The sequence below is a fragment of the Glycine soja genome, chromosome 6 (assembly GCF_004193775.1).
Source record: "Glycine soja cultivar W05 chromosome 6, ASM419377v2, whole genome shotgun sequence".
Taxonomy (NCBI): domain Eukaryota; kingdom Viridiplantae; phylum Streptophyta; class Magnoliopsida; order Fabales; family Fabaceae; genus Glycine; species Glycine soja.
This window is the reverse complement of record NC_041007.1, coordinates 38,401,354-38,423,764: the sequence shown is the minus strand read 5'-3', so window position 1 is coordinate 38,423,764 and position 22,411 is coordinate 38,401,354. Positions and strand designations below refer to the sequence as shown.

Genomic DNA, 22,411 nt, shown 5'->3' with positions numbered 1-22,411 from the left:
AAAAAATAATGACTAATTTGAGGTCACTAACCTAATTTGTCATTTTTAATAGGATATTTTTTTTCAATCATATTTTTTTTTATTCATAAAACTTGAACACACAATCTTAAGAATTGACTTTCAGAAATTATTTCCGATGATGTTAAGTTTTTAACACTTTTAGAATGTTTTTTTTTTTTATATAGTATGTTAAATATGTAACACTTCTAAAAAGTATTTTTTTTAATATTAAAATTATTACACTTTCAAAAAATACTTTCATGGAAAAAGGATATTTTTGAAAGAAATAAAATTTGGTGTCTCGTTTATTTCTTAAAAAATGGGTTTCAAAAAATAGTTAAAATTTTAACACGTCTAAAAGGTATTTTTAGAATATATTAAATTTTTAATTATTTTGAAAAATACTTGCCAGAATGTTAAAATTTTTACACTCCCAAAAAGTACTTTCTGGAGAAAGGATATTTTTTAGAATAAAAAATAAAAAGGGGTATATTAGTAAAGTTGAAAAGTGCAAATAACAATTAGCTTTGATTACACTGATAGATACTAATTAATAGCGAGCAGGAGGATTTACACTACTGGTGATCACCGCATGGTTAAACATATTAGTTTTTTTATTAATAATTAATTGACAAATTAGTCATCGAGAAGCTTTCATAGCTCAGTTGGTTAGAGCACCCGTTTAGTAAGCGGGAGGTCTTGAGTTCGACTCTCAATGAAAGCAAATGTTTTTCTCTTTGCGAAACATCATTTTTTTCCCTTTCACCCTCCTTAGCTCCTATCAATAACACATCATTTTTTTCATAGTACAATATATTTTTCATCATATAATTAATATTTAAGTTATGAAAACCATGGACCTTCATTAAGAACAAATAGGCAACAAGGAGCAATTACTATCTGATTCTTAGGATTAAGATGCAACAGAGTATTTCTGCACACATCCTTTGAAAGTTACCATAAAAAATAGGCAACAAGTTGTCTTTATTTTGGAACTTTGGACTATAGTGCACACGGGCACGGCCAATGCAAGATATATGGTCGTGGTTTTTATCCTAAGACACCAAGCTTTTTCTCTCATGTTTCATTTGGTTCAGAGTTTTCATCTTCTTGTACGTCACCAAAATATTCAATTTTCATTCTGGGTGTTTTAGGCATGCCATTTAAGGATGCTCTAGTCGATGAAAGAACTCATGGAGAGTTTCACCAAACCTTGTATGGTAAGTACATTTAAAATCAAGATTTGTCTTAGAAAACTGAAATTGTTTAACTCATTACTCTATTGTCATTTGCCAACACAAAAACAGCTTATTAGGATCCAATTAATGTAATGTTTGAAATAGATGGAAATTTTCTACAGTGTATACAAGCTACAACTTGGATTCTGACCTTAGTGAAATAGCTCTGGTGCTAATTAGCAATAGCATCCTTAAAAGTATCACTCCTATGGTTTGTAAGAAAAGGGTTCACATCATAGTATCTCAAGTTCTTTGTTGAAGTTTTCTAGAGCTATATCATTTAATAACATGAGTTTCTCGTCTTCTGGTACACTATAGATGCTCAGGTTTTTCCTCAACGGCAAGTCCACATAGTTTCCAGCAAATAGTTCCACATTGGTAATGTCAAAATCCCTACCATATCTCTCTCTGAACAAGTTTCTTATCAGATGCAAAAGTGGCAATTCACCACATCTTGAAGAAGCATATGTGAGACTTGCAATTGCCACAACAACATTTGTAGACAAGTTGTGTACAGAACTGCAATAAACTTACAGCATAGTTATATATATATATATATATATATATATATATATATATATCACACAGAGAATCTTGCATATAAATTGAGGTAACCAAGTCTAATGTAAGTACCTGCATTTGCTAATGAAGGACATGTTGGAGATGATGCATTCACAGAAATTATCAATTAGATCATATGCAGTCAACAAACATGTGTCTTTATACAGCTGATCAACCTAAATTTTAAAGGGAAATATAAGCAATCCAAAACATATATTAAATTGTATGATAGCAACAGTCAATAAACATGGCTTGATATATTTTTTTGGGTGCTTAAGTATTTTCTAGCAGAGAGTCAGAGACTAATTAATCCCTCGAGGTATGAAAATCTATTTAAAGGACCAAACTCTCCCGACAGATACTCTTCCATACACACAAACTTAGGAATTAAACCCGTAACCACGTGCTTATAGGGCATGGTTTTCTACCAATCATATCACACCATTTTGGTGCTTGATTATATATATTAACATTAAACATAACTTACCCTAGAAAAAGCACCCTCTAACTTATCAATTTGGAGCAACTGAACAATATCTTCACGTGATTGGTTGATAATAACATGCCTTCTATTTTTCTGGATAATTAATTGAGCTTGAAATTGCATTATCAGGTTCTCGCTGCATAGTTGAAGAGTAATAGACACCAGCTTGAAATTGTTACAGGTGCATTATAAGGATTTTTCTACACAGAAATGCATTACCAACTCATGTAATTTTTGCACATAAAATAAATATTTTCAGCAAAGAAAAGATCTACAGAAACATCAATTGGTAGTGAAGACATTTTGTCCTCAATATAAATATAATCAACATAAACCTTATCTCACTAGGTGATGTTCAGTACATGAATCATCAATAAAAATTAATATTATTGATGTTCACATAACATGGGCACAAGTACATAAATTATACTAATATATATACATACTGTAACACCAACATCTTAATTTCTTGATTTGAATATCAGATTTCTAATTCAATAAACATGACTATATACGAGGATTATGCAGTAAACGTCTTAAAGTACCACTTGAAAGCTTTCTTCCACCCACAGACTCCGACACATACAAGAGCATAACGAATTGCATATGACCACATTGGTCTAGAGGGTTTTTTCTTTTCAATTTGCATGGTGAAAAGAAACTTAGAGAAGTAAAGTGAAGAAGAAACCCAGTAATATGGCTATTGATTTAAGGAATAAGACTCTGATTCTAGCTATCATCTCTCAACTTATTTAAATAACTACATTACTTTTCCCAACACCATGTTTAAGAAACAAACCGAGGTTATGACTTTCCATTTGGACAAAGATTATTTGACATAGATGATAATGAAAAAGAAGACAAAGATAGAAATATGTAAAGTCCGTCAAAAACTAGGAATATAAAAAATAGATGGAAAATATATACAATAAGGGAATGCCTTTTTTGTTTCTCCATTACCGTTACTTTTCAAAAAAAAATTATCCATAAAAATTAAACACATGATATCTAGGGTTTATTATACTCACGTACCATGCTCATCAAACTTAATTAGACATGTGCTTTTCATTTGTTTGAATAAACGGTCACTAAAATTAAAAAAAAAAATACTGGTTAATTATAATTGTGATCAATACGCCAAAGTCACCACCACCTAGAGTGGTCAATTTAGAATAAAATAAATTTAGTGAATCGATCATTACTATTAGGATTAACCTTAACCTTATAAAATCAATATTTTCAATGAATATATAAACGTACAATACTATAGAAGGAAAATTTACAGAGAGGAGGCATTATAGAAAGGGGAAAAAATCAGTCATCTTTAATCGTTTCAAAAGACACATCAACCAGTCATATATTTTTTTATCAGAAAAAAGTAATCCTCATTGACCTCAGAAGTTTAGTAATTCTATTACAAAAGTGATTTGGGAAATTGGTCTGCAAGAATAGAAGTGATTCACTAATGCCCTGAAATTGAAATAATAAGTAAATTGCTGACTTGGAAAACAGATCAAACAGAAAGAAGAAAAGTCTATAACAGAGAACCAAGGAGTCAAGAGGCAGGGGTGAGTGAGTCAACTCCTCAATCCCAATGCTCCATTAAGCCATCATTACTTCTTTTGGATTTCTCTTTTCATGACATAACTTTTCCGATATATATATTCACTAACAATTCAAATTTCCTATATGCACATATACGATAAGTGGGTGGATCACATATGATACGTATCCGATTCAACAATACGATTATTTCAAAAATATATATAGAATATGATACATATAAAATACATATTTAAAAATCTATAAATAATCAGAAAAGCAAAATATTAAATATATAATTGAAATTTTGTAAACTCAAATTAAAAACATATTTCTTGAACATTACTAAAAATAAAAAAAAAAATAAGTTATAACTCATCCTCATCATAAATTACTTTATATTATTTACATATGAAAAACGTACTATCAATCTCCTTCCTTTCTTGAAATTATTCATGAAGAGAACAATTTTTATTTTTAGTTCATCAAGGAACAATGATTCTATGTTTATATATTATACATATGTGTTTTATGTAATCATATTGGGTTTTCAAAAAATACTTTAAAAGCTTAGATATCACACGATACGCATCATCGAAGTATCAAAAGGATATCGATATTGAATACATGAATCAAATTGAATTATTAGTGCTTCATAGGCTTAGATACTTCACAGATACATATTGGTAAAGTATATTCAAGAGTATCAATATCAAATACGTATCCGATACAGATACATGAGACAAATTAAAGTATCGGTGCTTTGTAAATCTCACCTCAATACACTAAAGCCCCAATTCATGCTAATTAAGGGATTTGTTGCAAACATATATCCTCAGATAAATTTCTTCAAACTTGGCAATATTCATCACATGTAAAAGAATAATCAAGTCCAACTTCTTTCTTGCTCGATATCAGAATCTAGCAAAGGGTAACTATTAGCTCAGTTGACATCTATGAAATGTGCAAGTGCATGCTTATTGGTTTCAATATTCATGTAACGGAAATATAAAAGAAGGGAACAAAACAACAAAATACCAAAAGCCAAAGCTCCACCATGTATCAGAAAAACAAATCTTAGCACCAAACATTTTTTCGTTTTGATAAGAAACAACCATTAGCATGCAATAACCAAAGCAGAACTCAACACATGTAGTCTAATTAAGACTCAAAAACATAAGTAGCAATTTTCAATACCACTATTTGGGTACATCCCCCGTACATTTTTCAGCAGCTATCTTGGCTATCCTCTTTGTGATGGCAGCAAATAACACCCCTCGCTGGAATGCATCCTCCAACTCTGACCTATCCCTCAAGCTTCTAGTATAACTTCCTGCACCACATGTACCTTCACCTTCTACTTCCACCTTGATGTTCTTGGTCTTGCTAGTACAGCATGAGGCTGCAAATTCCGTTGAAGCACATACCAATCTATGATTGTGCAGCTGAGTGATGGCAGTTTGTCTGTCATAGGTAACACAATTTTTAATAATTAATATATTTTTATGTCTTCTATATCCTTTTGATGCTTTAAATTTGGAAAATTACTCTTGGCCCCCTAAATTTAAAGTGATTAATTTAGTTCTATTAATTTGAAAATGACCCATTTTTTTGTACTTTATAGGGTTTGTTGGGATAAACTTCTCAAAAGAAGTACTTATAAGAGAAAAAATAACAACTAAAAATGAAATAAGTTTTTCCATTAGTTAAAATAGTTTTTGCACAAGTTAAAAATTAACTTTTGGATGAACTAATATGAGAAAGTTTCTATATGTAAGTTTATAGAGAAAATTATTTCATTTTCTTCTTCAATAAGTACTTTTGAAAAAGTTTGTCCGAATATACCTTAAAACAACCACAATAAGAAAAATGAATTATTTTCAAATTACATAGACTAAAAGTCACTTATAAATATGGGAGATTAAAAGGCAAAGTTGATCCAGATTTAGGAGACTAAAAAGATATTTAAACCTATTTTCATTCTTTTTATTAGGAGTTGATCCAAAAATTACAAATACAGATAAAGGATCTTACAATGTCTCTTGTATATTAACTTAGGAAACTGTGGTAATGAAGATTCCAGCAGGCTTGCCTGCAAGCTGTCCTACTTTCCCTAGATCTCCACTTGCATCTATAAAAGCCTTAAAATCCAAAGATTGGTGTTGATTGGTGTTGGGATTTAAACGCAATCTATAAAAGCCTTAAAAGCAATCTTTCCACGTATTACTGGGAAACCAAAGAAAAAACCATCAGCCTTAGAGAGCTCGTTTGGGGGTAATGATTGGTGTTGGGATTTAATTCCAAATATAGGGATTCAATCAATCAGCCTAATTTCATTCTAACAGACAATCATCAATCCTAACCACATGTTTTCTATTCATGTAGAGAGAAATTATTATACAGAGATGAATAAAATCCCTTTTGTGTTCCCATACTCAAAATCATGATGAAAACTATATGCGAAAGCGTACCTGGATTAGACATAATGGAATGATGATGATGAAAGGTTGATAAGAAAATTGGTTTTATGACCTTCCAATTGTAGAGAGTCCTTCTTTTCTTTCTCTGAATTTTCTCTTCTGACGGGATAAGGAGAGTACGTGTTGCGTTGTTCTTTACAAATGGAGACCATAACCCCTTATATTGGTAACTGCCATCAGTTACCCCGAATTTGATAATTATAATTTGGTCACTCATCAAATTATAATATCACTGGTATCTACACAATTATCCTCATGACATATATGCCATTAGCCATATTTTTATATTGATTAGACCACTTTAATATTTTGGCTAATTATATAATGACCCTAACTCATTCAATTATGTGATATATATATATATGTATGACCCAAAATTACTAACAATCTCCCACTGGTCACAATATATATATATATATATCCTTACAATCCTTATGAATGTGTTAGACTTTATGAGCTCAAAATTTGTCATTACACACCTTGATCATATTCCAAAAATCTTATTCATTGATTACATCCGCATGTAGAACCAAAACAATTTTCATTGTATCAATCATAACTAAACTCATCAATGATCACTAATGCTGACAAAATCAAATGACATAGACTCATCGTGAAATGTGTACCATGAAAATTACGTGAAGGTGGTCTGTACACGTCTATTTTTAACTACTCCTACTTTACCTCAATGAGATCATTTAATAACCTTAATGTACAAAATGTAATAATTGAATAATAAACCATATATATTTAACCAAATATATCCAAAAGTCAATGTATGCATACAAAAAATCTAACATAGAACATAAAATACATAAAAGTGATTAACTCCCACTAAACCAAAGATTCCTCGAACTGTAAAACACCCATGTGAGCAACATGCTCATGAAAGACCTAGGGTGGAAGTTCCTTAATAAGAGGATCTGCTATCATGGAGTTTGTCCCTAAGTGTTCTATGGAAATTTGTCCACTTTGTACCCTTTCCTTAACAACTAGGAACTTGATGTCAATGTGCTTCGACTTGGTCGAACTCCTATCGTTGTTAGAATACAATACAGCTGATTTGTTGTCACAATATAACTTAAGTGCTCTTTTAATTCCTTCCACAATTTGTAGCCCTGTGACAAAAATTTTCAATCATATTCCATGATTTGATGCCTTATAGCATACCACAAATTCTTCTGCCATGGTGGATGAAGTAGTAAGGGTTTGCTTGGCACTGCGCCAAGAGCACCACCGACTAACATGAAAATGTAACCTGAAGTGAATCTCAAACTATCTAGGCATCCTGCAAAATCTGAGTCAGAATACCCAATGATCTTCAACTGTCTGACCTCTTATATGTGAGCATATAGTACTTTGTTCTCTTCAAATACCTCATAACCCTTTTGGCTGCTTTCCAATGATCCATTCCTAAATTGCTTCAATATCTGCCTAATACCCTAACTATGTATGCTATATCCGGACACGCACATACTTGGGCATACACCAAACTCCCTATAGCTGATGCATAAGGAATCTTTTGCATTTCCTGAATTTCCAAATTTTCTTTTAGGCACTATTTGAGACTAAACTTGTCTCCTTTAGCAACTAAAGTATCCCCGGATTTACATTTCTGCATGCCAAACCTTTTAAGTACCTTTTTGATATAACTCCTTTGTGATAATCCTAGAATACCCCGAGATCGATCTCGGTGTATCTGAATTCCTAATACAAAGGAGGTGTCACCAAGATCTTTCATTTCGAAGTTTCTAGATAGAAATCTTAGTTTCGTGCAACATGCCTATATCATTAGTGGCAAGCAGTATGTCATCAACATATAAGACCAGGAAAATGTACTTGCTCCCACTGAATTTGTGATACACACAATCATCAACAAGATTCATCTCAAAACCAAATGAGAGAATTACTTGATGAAATTTGTGGTACCATTGACGAGATGCCTATTTTAGCCCATAAATGGATTTTGTCAGTTTGCAAACCATATTCTTTGGGTCTCCTGACACAAAGTTTTTTGGTTGCACCATATAAATTGTCTCATCAATGTTGCCATTGAGAAACGCCGTCGTAATATCCATTTGATGAAGCTCCAAATCATAATGTGCAATAAGAGCCATGATTGTCCTAAAAGAGTCTTTCGATGAAATTAGAGAGAAAGTCTCTTTAAAGTCAATCCCTTCCTTTTAGGTATAGCCCTTCGCCACAAGACGAACCTTATACCTCTCCACATTACCTTTGGAATCCCGCTTGGTCTTAAATATCCATTTGCAACCAATGGGTTTCACACCTTCTGGTAATGGGACAAGTTCCCAAACTTTGTTGTCTTGCATGGACTTATACTCCTCATTCATTGCTTCAATCCACTTTTCTGAGTTGGAATCTTGCATGGCTTGATGGAAGTTGACTGGGTCATCTTCCAGCATACCATTATTTTCCTCATGTTCTAGGAGAAATACCACATAATTATTTGGAATAATACTTCTCCTTTCTCTTGTAGATCTCCGCAAAGGTATTGACTCATGAAGCATAGGTTCTTGAGGATCTTGAGTTTGTTCTTCATGAACGACCAAATTATCTTGAGTGGGGGATTCAATAACAATATCTTGTAGAGGTTCTGAATTTGCTTTATCAAAAGCAACTATATGAATCAGTTCTGGAATTGTTACTGATTCTTCCTCTAAGACAAAGTCTCTAACCTTATTCTTCCCCCCAAACTCAATATCCTCAAAGAATGTAGCAGTTTCCGTCTCAAAAATTCTTTAATTTGGGATCATAAAATTTATAGCCCCTAGATCTTTCATAATAACCAATAAAGTAGCTGTTCACTGTTCGAGAGTCCAATTTCCTTTCATTTGGCTTATAAGGCCTTGCCTCAGCTGGACATCCCCATACATGAAAATGTTTTAGACTAGGCTTTCGCCCAACCCAAAGCTCATAAGGTGTTTTGGCAGCTGCCTTAGTTGGCACTCTATTTAGAATGTAAGCTGTAGTCTTTAGTGCCTCTCCCCAGAGTGACTCTAGTAAGTTAGAATGACAAATCATGATTCTTACCATATCCTTAAGAGTTTTGTTTCATCTTTCAGCCACACCATTCATGCTAGGTGACCCCGACATGGTGTACTATGGGATGATTCCATATTCCTCTAGGTACTTGGCAAAAGGCCCCAAACATTGTTCACCTGAATCGTCATATCTGCCATAGTATTCACCACCACGGTCAGATTTGACACACTTTATTCTTTTGTTGAATTGATTTTAAACTTCAACTTTAAATGTTTTGAACACATCCAGAGATTGTGACTTTTCATGTATAAGAAACAAGTATGCATATCTTGAGTAATCGTCTATGAATGATATAAAATATTGTTAACCATTCCATGAAGGTGTATGAAATGGCCCACAAATGTCTGTATGTATCAATTCCAAGACGTCTGTAGCTCTATATGCACCTAATTTCTTGCTTTTGGTCTGTTTACCTTTAATGCATTCAACACAAACATCAAAGCTTGTGAAATCAATGGAATCCAAGATTTTGTTTGACACAAGTCGTTCAATTCTGTTCTTAGAAATGTGACCTAAGCGCTTATGCCATAATGCTCCTAAGTTTGTAATATCAATTCTATGCTTAGTACCATGCAATTCTGCATTAAAGGATTCACCATAGGAAGCTACAGTATCAAGCAAATATACATTATCATTAACCAAGAGTGAACCAGTTCCAACAATATCTGAATTAAAAGACAACCTGAACACATTATTTCCAAATGAACACAAATAACCCAATTTATCCAAATAAGAAACTAAAACCAAATTCCGTCTAAATGACGGTACAACAAAAGTGTCTTTCAAATCTAAATAAAAACCAGTACATAATAATAATCTAAAGTACCCTATAGCTTCCACTTCCATCGATTTACCATCTCCAACATAGATCCATCTTTCAGAATCAATTGGCTTCCGGTAGCTTAGGCAACCCTGCCTTGAAACACTGATATTAGTAGTGGCACCAGAATCTAACCACCAAGTGTTTCTAGGTACTGAAGCTAAATTGACCTCAAAACATACCAAAGTAAGAAACATACCCTTCTTTGCACGCCAAGCATGATGTTTGGTACATTTCCTCTTTACATGTCCAGGCTTACTGCAAAAGAAATAGTTGTCACCCTGATTTTGTTTCTTTTGTCCTGGACCCTTAGCAGCTTCATTCTTGGGCTCGTCAGCCCTTTTACTTTTTGCCCTTGTCTTTAGAGGTACTCACAACATGAGCACTTTCAGTCCCTTTTTTGCTTCAGCCTTTCCTCTTCTTGCACACAGTATGAAATGAGCTCATTAAGAGACCATTTATCCTTCTGACCGCAGTAAGAGATCTTAAATTGACTAAACTGTGAAGATAGATAAATCAACACTAAACGAATAAACAAGTCTTTTGATAGCTCAAGCTTTAGTGCCCTTAATTTTGAAGCAATATTTGACATTCCCATAATGTATTCCCTGACATTTCCTTTGCCTTGATACTTCATGGAAATCAAGTTCTGAAGGAGAGTACTTGTTTCCGCCTTATCGCTTTTTGCAGAGCGCTTTTCAATTTCAACAAGGAATTCTTTGGCACTAGTTATATCATCTGAAATAATGCCCCTAAAGACCTCAGGAATGTCACGCTTAATGATCATAGGACTAACGCGATTTGAGTGATCCCACTTCTCATGAAGTTTTCTCTGTTCAGAGGTACTGGAATCCGTAGGAGAAGGGGGTTTCTTAATCCTTAATGCAAGGTCTAGATCCATGCAGCCAAGAACAATTTGTATGTTCTCTTTCTAGTCCTTAAAATTTGCACCATTAAGAACTGGAACCGAATTCAGATTAGTAGATATAGAAGCAACAACTGAAAAGATCAAAACAAATAATACAATAAGCTCACATAACAGTCATCAATGCATTTGAATAATGATATATCTCATCTCAAGATATCTAAAGCACCGTTAATATAAGTCTTTGGACAGTGGTATTAATTGCTAGTGATATCCTTGTTGTAATGTTCAAACATTGATAATAAAAACATGTCAAATAACAAACTCATCTTTTGATGTGACTTATCATTCACATGCAAAACCTTATAATTATCACATGTTTAACATCACAGGTGTGTGTATGTAACTTAGTTAAATGATAATTTTCCTTTGGGTCAATCACTGTTCATATAAATAATCACACACATTAACGTTTAACATTTCTCATGAACAATCTACACAAGAGAGGTCACTTTGGTGATATCTTGATTCAATTGGCTCATTTAAATGCTAAATAATTAATATGATATACCATATTGAATTTTGAATATTGATGAACCAAATCTGAAATTAAAATGTTTCTTGAGTAAATTATTTTAACTTTATTTATTTATTTTAAATTTTAGAAGCCCGTGATTATTATTTTAATATATTGCAGTGGCCTCTAAAAGTAACAACACACATAAATGATGCATTTAAATTTATACCTATTATCCCACATGAAATATGTGCATGTTACTCATAAAATGCATAACCCATTAACACATCAAATTGGTATGTCTGCACCATAGTGTTACTCTACACGTGTTACATTGATTTATTGTTACTAAGTATCATTTTTACTACTTGTGAACTTGTCATGCTTATAGCATGTAAATAATAATTTGATGTTATCAATCACTCTTTATATCATTGTTCATTCCACATTAATGTGATAATCTTATTTTGTTTCCTCAAAACATTGTACCTAATATGTGTATATTGTCCAAACATCATACACGAATCTACATATGGGAGGCGAGGCTCTGATACCAAATGTTGGGATTTAATTCCAAATATAGGGATTCAATTAATCAGCCTAATTTCATTCTAACAGAAAATCATCAATCCTAACCCACATGTTTTCTATTCATGTAGAAATAAATAAATAAATTACTGTAGAGAGATGAATAGAACCCCTTTGTGTTCTCATACTCAAAATCATCATGAAAACTAGATGCGAAAGCGTACTAGATTAACCATCATGGAATGATGATGAAAGGTTGATCAGAAAATTGGTTTTATGACCTTCCAATTGTAGAGAGCCCTTCTTTTCTTTCTCTAATTTTTTTTCTAACAGGGATAAAGAGAGTATGCGGGTTGCTCCCTACGAATGAGATCATAACCCCTTCGATTGGTCACTGCCATCATTTATTCCAAATTTGATAATTATAATTTGATTTGATCCTCATCAAATTATAATATGACTGATATATGTCTTTAGCCATACTTTTATATTGATTAGATCACTTTAATATTTTGGTTAATTATATAATGGCCCTAACTTATTTAATTATGTGATATATATATATATATATATATATATATATATATATATATATATATATATATATATATATATATATATATATATCCCAAAATTGCTAACAATTGGTACATGACTCACTCTTGAACATTCTACCGGGTTCAACCAGTTTAGCAAGTTCCTCATTTGATAGTGTTTCAGGTATGTGAGTTCAATTGTAACTGAGAAATGATACTCTTGTTGTTGTTATTATTCTAAGAGAAAGATATAAGAGTTTATATAGAAAAGATAATAACAGAAACTGAATATTATACTACATAACAGACTAAACTCATTCTATTTAAATCGATATACAATGCTTAAATAGTTCCATTTTATGCTATGAAAAGATGGGGAATGAATGAATTGGATTAGAAGAACGGCAAAGCAATAATTAATTACGAAACCTAAACACATGCCTGCCATAGTTTGGCCTCAACACCTTCTTTAGAGTTAGCGCCTTTTTCCACTTCCTTTGCCAGTTTTTCTATATTTCTATCCATTGCCTAGAAACTGTCAAAGTAATCATAAATTTTCATCTTGTAAATTAATCTCGTAAAAACTTGCTGAGCTAACATGAGGGAAATTAAAGAGGATCGAAATGCTTATCAAGAAAAGGAACATAAAAAGATTATTGAAGTCAGCGTTTTAGTCTTTAGTAACTTTGTTAATGTTTAAGTCTATTTGCATGAAAAAAATTAAAAAAATCATATATCTCAAGCATCAAATTCTTAAATTGTTCTTTAAACCGAACACCACAAAAAAGAATGAAATGAATGATTAGTGAAAAGAAGGGTTGAAAAACATATACACAACAAACTTTGACAGCCATTGATGATGATCGATACTTGAAGATCTCTCTACTTATCTTTACTTTCTCTTTCTATCTAGCTAACTAAAACAAACAGTTTAACTTGAAAATTGTGAAATAGCGGGAATGCGAACCCTCGACCCTATATATATTATTCAACTGACTCATGATTATTACATGATTGGATTTTTTCTCTCGAAAGGCAATTACATGATTCGTTATTGCCGCTTATTTTTATATTTTCAAAAACTTCAAATTAGCAATTATTTTTCAAAATTTCTTTTATGTTTAGATTTCTTTCTTTTTTTCTTCAAATAATTGTTAGTTTTTTTTAATTATATTGAAATTCTTTTGTTTAGATAAATTTTAATTATTTACACTCCTGAATATTATTATTTTTAAAATGTAAGAGTAAATGTAAAGTCTATGTACTACAGCATAGAAGGCTTTTTATATTACTGTGAATCACAAATTGGCGCGTAAGTTATTAACTTTCATAATACTAATATTTAGAGGAAATCACAACAACACCACTGGACTTTTATCAAATCACAAATATTTATCATTTATTTTATACAACTCAAAATTTATTTAAATAATATTACAAATATTATTAATTGTGTTAGGTACTAACATCAATTTTTAGGTGTAATAAAAAATACGATAAATAATTAAATTTATCCTTAAAAATTTAATGGTATATATTAATTAACAACACTTGAGTTTATGGAAAAAAACTTGATTTTGATCCTAATAGAATACATTCTTAGAAAAAAATAAATAATTTTAAATATAACTAAGTCTCAACCGAAAATTAATCTTATAGTCAATATAAAGAGTCAAAACATGTGAAAATACCTTTAACACTGGAAAATTTAAGGATTGCTAGCTTATTGGCTTATTAGCATTAACACAAAAATTACAACATACATCCCCTTTCATTAAAAACTTGGTTTTTTTTTTCCCACTACTGTGCTGAGAAAGTCTTTGCAACATCATCACGTATTGATCAATTTGTTTGGTTACATGATCATGATAGGAAAAATAAAAATAAAAAACTCAGCATTCCATTATTTTGGGATCAAATAATGAAGTGTAGCTCACAGTGTTGATTACATACTGTTGATTGATTCTCCATTGTTGCTTAGTAAATGGCTGGAGTGATGGGCTAGCAACTTCTTTCTTGCTCAAGATGTGCTAGTGCTTGTTTATTGGCTTCAATATTCGTGAAAGGGAAATACAAAATAACAAATACCAATAACCAATGCTCCACCATGTATCAGAAAAACAAATCTTAGTACCAAACATTTTTCTCTTTTTGAAAAGAAACAATCATTAGCATGCAAAAACCAAAGCAGAACTCAACACATTTAGGACTAAAAAACACAAGTAGCAATTTTCAATAGCACTATCTCCAACATTATGCAGGAGATACCATGAGCCTCTTTGTGATTTCGGCAAAATAAATCCCATGGAGGAATGCATCCCTCAACTCTAACATATCCGCCCCCCTTCCAGAATAAGTTATTGCACCATATGTACTTTCACCTTGATCTTCTTGAATGGAACATATATCACTCCATGACCAACCTGATTGCTGATCTCAGTAAGTCTGTCATAGATAACACAATTAATATATTTTCTGGCTGCAGATAAAAAAACAAATATTTTTTTGGCTTAAATATCTTTTTTTATCCTTTAAATTTGGACAAAGTTTGGTTTTGGTCCCCTAAATTAAATTTGATTATTTGAGTCCTTCTAATTTGGAAACAGTCATTTTTTTGTAGTTCAACGAGAGTGCAAGAGGAAGGGTCTGTTTAGGTAAATTTTTTCAGAATTTCTTATAGGAGAATAAAATAAGAAAAAATAAAATAATTTTTTCTATAAGTTAAAATTAGTTATGCATGAGTTAAAAATCAACTTTTCTATAAATTAACTTATGCATAACCTAAATTGAACTTATGGAAAAACTAATTTCATTTTTTCTTCTTCAAAAGTGTTTTTGAAAAAGCTTCTTCAAACTTACCCTAAAATGTTCACAACAAAATAGTCTTAACACCAAAAATGGATTATTTCCAAATTACATAGACTGAACAATCACTTTTTAATATGGAAGATTAAAAAAATTAAATTTGGTCCAAATTTGAGAAATCAAAAAGATATTTAAACCTCTTTTCATTCATTTTAAGAATTGGTCCAAAGACTACAAATACAGACAAAGGATCTTACTCTTTTTCATTCATTTTAAAAATTGGTCCAAAGACTACAAATACAGACAGAGGATCTTACTCTATCTCTTTTCTACCAACTCGGGAAGTGGTGGTGATGAAGATTCCATCCAGCAGACTTGCCTGCAAGATGTCCTGCTTTCCCTAGATCTTCTAGAAAAGCCTTAAATGGAGCAGCCATCATTCCAAATATTGTTGGGAAAGAAAAGACAAAACCATCAACCTTAAAGAGCTCATTTGGGGTAATGATTGGTACATCACTCTTGACCTTGGTTGGTGAAGTATACTAATTGTCTAATGCCGTAAATATATATCGATTTTCATCCCTATGAAATTGTATATGGTAGTATTGTCTCATACTATTATTAGAGACTTGTAAATGATTTTCATTTGGAGGCAATTCAATTTCAAACACAATTGCACATTAAATGTGGATACCTTATAACCACAATTTAAACCTTGATTTATCACGTTCTGACAGATTAACTTCTTTTCCTAAATCTAATCTCTATCTATTGATTAGTGTGTTAAAGATACTGATTAAGAAATTAAAAAATATATTAAAAATCATAAAAAATTATATTTAAAAATAATAAGGAAATATATTTTTTAACTAATACTCTTAGGACGCTATGATTAGAATTGTTTAATTATATATGTGATCATGTTTTTATTTTTCTAATTTTCTTCACAAAATTCTTTAATGAAAATGGAGTACTAGCTATAAATCTTGATGTATGATTTTTTAGTACTTTGAGTCAATTTTTAAAACTTTGTGGTAATTTTAAAATGAAAATTCTTACGGCAAAAAACTAAAAATCATTTTGTGACGGATAAAAACGGTCATAAAGTGATAATTTATTATGTCATGAACTAAAAAGAATAATTTGTCAAAAATTTAGGGATTAATTTTTTTTTAAAATTTCAAGGACCATAAAAGGTCCCCCAACCCCCAAATTCATGGACTAAAATAGTATTTAATTCATTAAAAAATCAACTTACTCTTTATTGGAATTTGGTATTAAAAATAAAAAAATCATTAAAATTAAAACCTTAATTAAATAAAGAATAATATTAAATAAGAAAAAATTAATTAAAATTTTCTTATATTTAAGCTTACATCTGAAACCAAAAGAAACATTTTTTTACCTATGTTTACTAACAATTCAGATTTCAATGATACACAGTGAGGGACTTACAGGGTACAACCATGGGCTTAAGCTCCCCTTCTTCCGAAAGGTTATTAATATACGTTTAAAAAATAATTACATTAATATTAATTATAAATTTATAATTATAATAATAGATATTTTGTAAAAGATATGTACCAAGATTTTATTGTAATCAATCTTTCTTTTTTAAAAGTAAATATTAGTTATACTTTTAAAATATACTATTATCTTTGAATATATTCAAAATAATTATAATTAATGTAAACATTAGATATACTTAAAAAAGATATTATTAAATTTTATAATTTTGCAAAAAATTTATAACCACTATTAAAAAAAGTACTTTATACGACGATTCTAAGAAATTTTTTGTGATAGATTTCAACCGTCATTGAAATCATTGTCGTAAAATGTCAAATTATCTTAAGATGATTTTTGGACTTTTCACAATGATATTTAAACTGTCTTATAAAGATATAATTTCTAAGGTAGATGTTAGAAAATAGATTTTCTAAGATGATTTTTGGAAGAATCTTAGAATATTTTGTTTTAAATTAGAAAAAATTGAGGATTTTAAGATGAGTTTTCCCAAAACTCGTCTTACAACTTTTTTTTTTTAAAAAAAAATTGAGGATATTAAGTTAATGAAGATAACATATTTTACAAAACAGCTAGCAAACTGAAGATAACATATTTTACACAAAAAAATAAAAAAAAGTCAGGAAAAGTATTTATCCCATGCATTTGGTGTGATTAAAATACTAGTTATTATAGTTCATTTTGGACAAGAAAATGAACATGTATTTATATTTTATAGGTAGGTACCTTTATATCTCTTTGGAGAAGCCTTGTAGAATAGCCTATATGATATTTTCTATATACAATTGAAGAGGTGCAAGTGTTGCTACTATCTTTGCTGAAACTTTAGAGTCAGGGGAGTCCCTGCTAACAGCAAAGCCACAAAGAATAGCCTAAATCTCCCTTTCAAAATTCAGCAGAAAATGTGTAATTGCACTTGATTTAGTAAGTGAAAATTGAGAGAAAAAAAATAAATTGATAAATATGATGATTGATTTAGTAAGACATGAATAGAGAAATAGATTAAAAAATTGCAGTGGGAGAAAGTGGCATAGAAGACAAAATAGGTATATGTTTGGTAATTTTCTAAAGAAAATGACAGGTTATATAGTACATTAAGACATGCAGGAATAGAAAATAAGTGCATTTAAATTGAAAACATACAACAAAGCTTTCTCTACCTCAATCTTTTCAGGATTATCTGATCTCATTTCATGAAGCTCCAAAATAAGTTTTAAGCTTCCAAAGCATTTAAAGGTTCCATGGAGTTCTTTTTCTTCATCCTTAATGATTATATTAGAATCAAAAGTGCTAGAATCCTTGTTTAGTGCATGTCCAGTAACATTCACAATTGGACTCAACATATTCATATCCAAAGATTGCTTCAAATTGAAAAGGTGGGGGAAGAAAACATGCCACTTACATTCAAAACCAACTGTCAACAGTTAAATATTGTACATCAAACCAACACTACCAGAAGATACACAAGAGTAACCAAGGAGATAAGAGTAAATATATGTGCTAAATGGCAAGCAAGGGATAGCTTAATACATATTGTTGTCATTATCCAACACTTGCAAGACTGACAAAATCCATTAAGTTAACCCTTAAATTAAAATAAAAGAATTACAATTGTACAATTAATTAGCTATTGTATAGTACATACAATAGTTTAAATTATAATCAATAGTAGCATTGGGCGCTCTTTAGGATTGACTAGGAGGCATTCCCTGAAAACCAATGATAGTGAATAGTAGCATAAAGCATACACAAATAAATAAATTAGTAGAAATTACTAAGAGAACGATATTTGACACAAGAATGGAAAACACTATTATACATACAACACAAATTAGTAAACATAAAGAGAGGTTTGCATAAACAACATCATATCTCAACCACATGAGTATTCTCTTTTTACTCTATACAATAGTTGACTAATTTTTGGGAGTGCTGCATATTAAAAGAACCGTCATGAGCTTCCTAAGAGGTAGGAACCTTAACAATTGACAACCACACATGTTATATCAAGAAAATGGTGATCATGTTTATGACCAAAAAGAAGAAGAAAATACTCAAAATGATGATCCTATTATAGCCAGAATCAATAATGAGAACCAACCTCAAAGCATGATCCCATATGTTGTATACAATATTATAGTCAACAACAACTCCATTCTTCAAGGGTGACATCACCTGATCAACATCAAAACAAAAAATTTTAAAATAACTGAAATGAGATTAAAATTTAAAGCCTAACCCAACAGATAGATATTTGGAAGTGTTACCTCCATATGGTCTCTGCGGTATCCTAATGATTGAGATCCTACATAAAGTTTACATTTTCCCTTGGTTTTGTCAGAGTTCTCATCATTAATACCAGCAATTCCATCAATGTCCATGTGATCAATAGCACCAACAACATAAGTATGTGACAATGTATGTTCCAGATATCTCTTACAATACAAAGAATAAAATGCAAATGAAAAAAGGTGAATGAGAGAAAGTTACAAAGGGAAGGACAACCTTGGGAGCATCTTTGCCAGCATAACCGACTTTGCAAGTGTGGGAACCCAGGTTTATCACTATTATTGATACTTCATCTCCCAAATTAAATAAAATTACAACGGAAAGGAAAATAATCAGAAATAAGAGGGCATACATAGACATAATGAGCAGAACATTCACCACCGCCATACATGACTATGACTTGGGGAGAGAATGAGTATGAGTTTGAATTCCAATTTCCAACGAAACAAGCTTAGGAAAGAGTGGAGAGTGCATAAAGAACAAGGGCTTCTTTTCAAGTTTCCGTTGATGGTGAGTTTCATATCACAGTTTGGGTTGGGCCATTCGCATCGTCTTGTGGCAGATCCAACACCAGCCTTGGTGGCTCCATTCGGTCAACCTCATGCAGCGGACTTCCTCGTCAAATCTGTCATAGGATCTTCTACCTCTTCCTCCCTACAAACCTTTGTTGTTGCCGCTATTGCGATTGCGTGAGCATCTCATCGCACGTAAGTTACCTTCTTCTTTTTGGGCTTCGAGTTCATGGTCTCCTTAAGGCTAGGAAAGCTTTGGGGCTCAACTACGAGAGAGAGCAAGCGAAAGGGAAAGGGTGAGAGAGCTACGCCATGAGAGATTGGGAGAGCACACAAAAGGGAAGGGTGAGAGAGTTGATGCACCACGAGAGACTGAGAAAGCAAGTGAAAGAGAAATGAAATTTAAAGCATAAATGGGAAGAGTTTTCCAAGATGGTTTTTTAAAAACCATCCTTGAACCTTGCTTTCAAAAGTTTAACTTAATTTAAAAAATGTCACTGCTTATTTTTCTACACCAGTTTTTCGAAAACCCACTTAGATTTAACGATATTAAAACATGCTTTTTTAGTAGTGAACATAGAACACTACAAATTTTTCTTTTTGCCAATTACTTTCCTTCTTCAAGTACTGTTGTTTTCTCAATTGGCACACACTCAGTTTTTCTTCACTGTACATTTTCAGAAATGTATATGATGTTTAGTTTAGATTTCTTTTAAGTTTTTTTTTTTTAATTATTGCAGAGAGGAATATGGATCTTCTTTTCGTGGATATTTTAAGTGATAAGCAAGAGAAGGATCTAGAAACTAATGAAGTTGAAACTCCTCATTCTCAGGCTCCTTTGCCGTCATTCAAGGTTCCTAGGATAGAAGAAGTTGATATCCCATTATTAGAGAAAGATCCAAGAAAAATGTTGTTCTATTTGGCAATATCTTGTTGACCAACTTGACAAGATTCATAGAGTTTACATAAAAGTTGGACCATATCAACCTATAAATATAACGTTTTCGGCTTCTACATTTGGAAATCTCCATCAATACTTTCAATTTTCTTGATTTAAAAAGTTCTCCAATTGATTAGAATATTCACCTCACAAGGTTGCTACATTTTTTTTACCTTGCTACCTCACAAGGAACGACCTACACGCTAAAATAAAATATTCGATACATTTAATTAAACTATTAGTTTATTGCAATTTGAATTTTATTTAATATTTATTTTAAATTTTTCAGCCCCTTTATTTGATTTCTGAATTCGTCCATGCTAATATGCATTGCTTATCTATAAAATTCACCTTAATACACTAAAGCTACAATGAGAATTGCACACATGCATATATTCTCAGATAAATTTCTTCCACCTTGGCAATCTTTATCACATGTGAGGGAATAACCAATAATGCTCCACACGTATAATAAAAAAAATGTTACTACCAACATTTTTTCTTTTTAAATAGAAATAATCAAAGACATGCAAAAACCTAACACTACTAAAAAAATAATTTTTTACGACGCTTTTTGACGACGGTTCCCTAAAACCGTGTTAGTATATAGGACTGTGACAATTTTGTAAATACGAGTTTTTCAACGAAGACGATTTTACGAGAACCGCCTTGGAAACTACCATTGTACGACGGTTTTGCAAATACCGTCTTAGAATGATAATCATTCTAAGACAATTTTCATAAAAACCTTACAGAACCGTCTTAGAATGATTTGTCATTCTAAGATGGTTTTCTTAAAAACCTTACAGAACCGTCTTAGAAGCACTTATTTTAATTTTTATGTCGCCTCTCTTCTTTCGTTCCTCACTCTCCCGCCCTCTCTCGTTCATCGTTTTGGTTCTTCCTTCTAGTTCCCACCCACCTTCTACAATGTAGCTTCTTTTGACACAATGACCTTCCAGATCTGCGACTGCTGAACTAGATCTATGAATGTTGGGCCATATCTGTGAATGTGTGACTCTTTGTTTCTCACGCCCAAATCTTCTACCAATTCCCTGCGTTCTCTCCGCCTAGCGTTCTCGCCCGAACGTCACCCTCATCACGGGCCTCCTTCGCCACTAGAAGTGCAACTCTTGTCCACACTCCTTCGTTGTGAGATTCGTCAACCTCCGCCCCCTTAGGGAGACGCTCGCACCTCTCATGGAGGACCCAAATCGAATCGGGTCGGGTTTCGGACCCTGGATGAAGGGGCAGCTGTCACGTGCCCCCACTGTGTCATACAAGAGATCTGATTTGAGACTCCAGAGATTCCACCTTCTTTTGCGGAAGTTTCTAGAACCGATAGTGACGACGACAGAGATTGTAGCAAAGAGTGAAAAATCCGAATTTTGATGGTCAAAATGGTTCCTTATTGTCAAAATATTATATCAAAGGGTTATGGTCACCTTTTTCTTCTCGTTCTCCTGGTGATTTTGATGACATTGTGGCTATAGGAAGTACTATCAAGTGAGCATATTCTTGGTAATAGGACGCTAGAAGTCAAAGTGGCAACACCAAAGGTTATAACAAAATTTTTGTTTGAAACTTGAAATCTAGTATGCTTCGTGCCTGGTTTAGTTTTTATATACAATAAAATAGCCAGATATTTTCATTCTACTATTTATTTTGTAATGCTTTCATATTAAAGGAGGAAATGAGAGCACC

The 22,411-nt window shown here is 32.0% G+C and overlaps 2 protein-coding genes and 1 non-coding gene across 3 annotated transcripts; 1 reads left to right on the top strand and 2 right to left on the bottom strand.

Annotated features, from left to right (window-relative positions):
- The first annotated feature begins 650 nt into the window (after positions 1–650).
- Positions 651–724, top strand: TRNAT-AGU. The gene has a single exon. It is a non-coding gene; the product is annotated as a tRNA-Thr (tRNA).
- A 9,852-nt stretch (positions 725–10,576) lies between these two features.
- LOC114416201 lies at positions 10,577–11,089 on the bottom strand. Its single transcript, XM_028381064.1, has one exon. The coding sequence runs from the start codon at positions 11,087–11,089 to the stop codon at positions 10,577–10,579; it is 513 nt and encodes a 170-aa protein (XP_028236865.1).
- A 7,793-nt stretch (positions 11,090–18,882) lies between these two features.
- On the bottom strand, positions 18,883–19,646 carry LOC114416200 (actin-related protein 4A-like). The gene is made up of 5 exons (XM_028381063.1): positions 19,634–19,646; positions 19,462–19,548; positions 19,234–19,373; positions 19,068–19,141; positions 18,883–18,943 (listed from the first exon to the last, which is right to left on the bottom strand). Exons 1-5 carry the CDS (start codon positions 19,644–19,646, stop codon positions 18,883–18,885), a joined length of 375 nt encoding a protein of 124 aa, XP_028236864.1.
- Positions 19,647–22,411: the final 2,765 nt, after the last annotated feature.